The sequence below is a fragment of the Malaya genurostris genome, chromosome 1 (genome assembly GCF_030247185.1).
Source record: "Malaya genurostris strain Urasoe2022 chromosome 1, Malgen_1.1, whole genome shotgun sequence".
Taxonomy (NCBI): Eukaryota; Metazoa; Arthropoda; class Insecta; order Diptera; family Culicidae; genus Malaya; species Malaya genurostris.
The window spans coordinates 158,236,725-158,239,177 of record NC_080570.1 but is presented as its reverse complement, the minus strand read 5'-3'; the positions used below and the strand labels follow the sequence as shown (position 1 = coordinate 158,239,177).

General features: G+C 43.9%; 1 protein-coding gene across 1 annotated transcript; it reads right to left on the bottom strand.

The window, feature by feature from the left end:
* Positions 1-244: 244 nt before the first annotated feature.
* LOC131426446 (prostaglandin reductase 1-like) lies at positions 245-2,058 on the bottom strand. Its single transcript, XM_058589180.1, has 3 exons — positions 1,794-2,058; positions 1,255-1,719; positions 245-1,193 (listed from the first exon to the last, which is right to left on the bottom strand). Exons 2-3 carry the CDS (start codon positions 1,358-1,360, stop codon positions 307-309), a joined length of 993 nt encoding a protein of 330 aa, XP_058445163.1. The 5' UTR covers positions 1,361-1,719; positions 1,794-2,058; the 3' UTR covers positions 245-306.
* Positions 2,059-2,453: the final 395 nt, after the last annotated feature.

Below are 2,453 nucleotides of genomic sequence, written 5' to 3'. Positions count from 1 at the left end.
TTGCCAGATAAATCTGGCAACCTGGCAACGCTGCCCATGAGGCTAAATGACTACAATATGTTTGCGGCCATAAAGCCGTTAATTTGTTTTCGTTTGAGACGTCAGGTGATATTGCATTTCGGTGCAAAATACGTGAGTTGAAAATAGCTTCAATTGCAGGATATACGAATAAAATTTTCTGCTGAGTGAGGACTATAAGGTGGCAACCCTATCTTTTAACAGATGATTAGTTCTGTTGGGTGGATCGAATAAGCAAAAATATACTTTTATTAGCTTTCATACAATGTAAACAAAATTGTTCCGACTTTATATTTTAACGATCGCTTTGCCAGTGTTCTCACCGGACAGCATCCCGATGAATGCCGCCGGCATATTTTCGAACCCTTCGGTGACCGTTTCCTGGTATACCAGCTTTCCTTCCCGGATCCATCGAAGATTCTGCTCTATCATCTCCAACCGGCGGTCATTCCAGCGCCAATTGATGAAACCTTCCTGCCGCAGCTGCTTCCAAACGTAGTCCCGCTGAGGATCGGTAACCTTGGCCTTTTCCGCATTGTAACACGAAATCGTCCCACAGACGGAAATCCTACCGAAGCTGTTCATCTGACCGCGTACGATCTCCGTGATCAGTCCTCCCACGTTATCGAAGTAGCAATCGACTCCCTTCGGAGCGGCCAGCTTCAACTCGCTCGCTATGTCGGCCGTTTTGTAGTTGATGGCCTGATCGAATCCGATCGTCTTGAGCCACTCGCATTTTTTGTCCGATCCGGCCAATCCGATCACCCGACAGCCCTTGATTTTTGCAATCTGCCCCACGATGCTACCGACTGCACCCGCAGCTCCACTAACCACCACCGTTTCGCCCGGCACTGGTTTGCAGATTTCCAGAAAACCAAAATACGCCGTACTTCCCGGCATTCCAAGCACTCCCAGACCGAGCGAAAGTGGCTCCTTGCCAAAATCCGGCAACACGTACGGCACCCAGTGAGGCTCGGTTTTGTCCGGATTACAAACGGTGTGCGTTCGCCAGCCGAAGTTTCCATGGATGTAGCTTCCCACCGGGAAGTTCGGATTTTTACTTTCCAAAACTTTCGCAATCTGTCCACCAATCATTACCGATCCGACCGGATACTGCGCCATATAAATGCGCATATACGGATCGACACTGCTGAAGATGGCTTCCGCTAGGAATTCTGGAAATATGAAAGGTTTAGAACTCAGACTGCTCCGCTAACGGCACTTTTAGTCTCTTACCACCATCCTGAATCTGCTCAAGGGTTTCCTCTTCCAGGCGGAAATCTTCCGCCGTGGGTAAACCGGAAAAGGCACGGGCATAAATCCACTTCTTTGCCACCGTCATTGTTGTGTTGCGACTGGACTGAAATGTTGATTCCGAATCGACCGGCTTTAAACTAGGTAGAAATCAGGCACCGAACACATAAATCCTCTTGCACATGCTCAGAAGAAATCTCTAGTTTCGACGGAGAAATTGTTCGACTGGGTACGGAAAAGTATTGTATTTCCCCTTCGAACTAGGATCCATTAGAGCATGAATTAATTGACTTTAAATCTTTCACATGTTGGTCAATCTGTATTCAAATTTTTATGTTTCGTTTTCGACTCATCAGTGCATTAGCAGTTTGTGTAGAGTCTGTTAGCGCCCTCTAATGGTTCAACATAAACCGCTTCGTAACACTTGTTTGCACCGAATTGCCAAGTCTTCACCGGAGTGTGGAAAAAACGAAACTTTAAACCCTTCCAGCTAATACTGCTAGATGATTTCATATACTCACCTATTCGCTAAACAAAAGCATGACATGACAATATTCAGAAATCCGCCTCATCCGGCACTGATAACTAAACGAGCGGGACGCTGTTTTTGGTTCTTTTTTTTATAGCAATGCTTCTCAACTACACACACACACAAAAGCAAAACTCGGGTACTTCATTCCGGTGCGGAACTTAACTCTCAGTTTCAATCGGCAACCGGTTCGTAGGTTAACAGGGGCAATTGCCACGGTGATAGCCAAAAACAAATAATAGAAATCAACTTTTCAAATAATCCTAAAAGCCAACGACAGATTGACTTTGTTTACTTTCTCTTTCAATTGTTTGATCGTTAACTGTCTAGCATTGATGGTAAAATGATAGAGTTAACAGAAAAAATTAGAGTTATTAACAGAAAAGAAAGCATACAAAGAGAATTTGTAATTGGCTTTTGGGCCCAGTTGAAATGCTCACATCGAAGTGTACAATAAAAAAAAACAAAAACTTCAAGGTTAATCTCTGTTTATGCCATGAAGCGTAAAAATTAACACAAGCAAACCAATATTTTGATGATGCGCATGGGCGGATTTATCATCTTACCGCTAGATTATTTTTGTTTCAATAATGACGATCATGTTTGCTAGCATGCTTATCTTTAAACGCACAATTGCATGAAAAACTGAGTC

What these genes read in the sequence shown, in the direction of transcription:
- LOC131426446 (XM_058589180.1), bottom strand. Translation starts at nt 1,360, where the DNA reads ATGACGGTGGCAAAGAAGTGGATTTATGCCCGTGCCTTTTCCGGTTTA. An exon ending in TGAGCAGATTCAGGATGGTG is followed by an intron (nt 1,194 to 1,254) that starts GTAAGAGACTAA and finishes TCATATTTCCAG; the next exon opens with AATTCCTAGCGGAAGCCATC.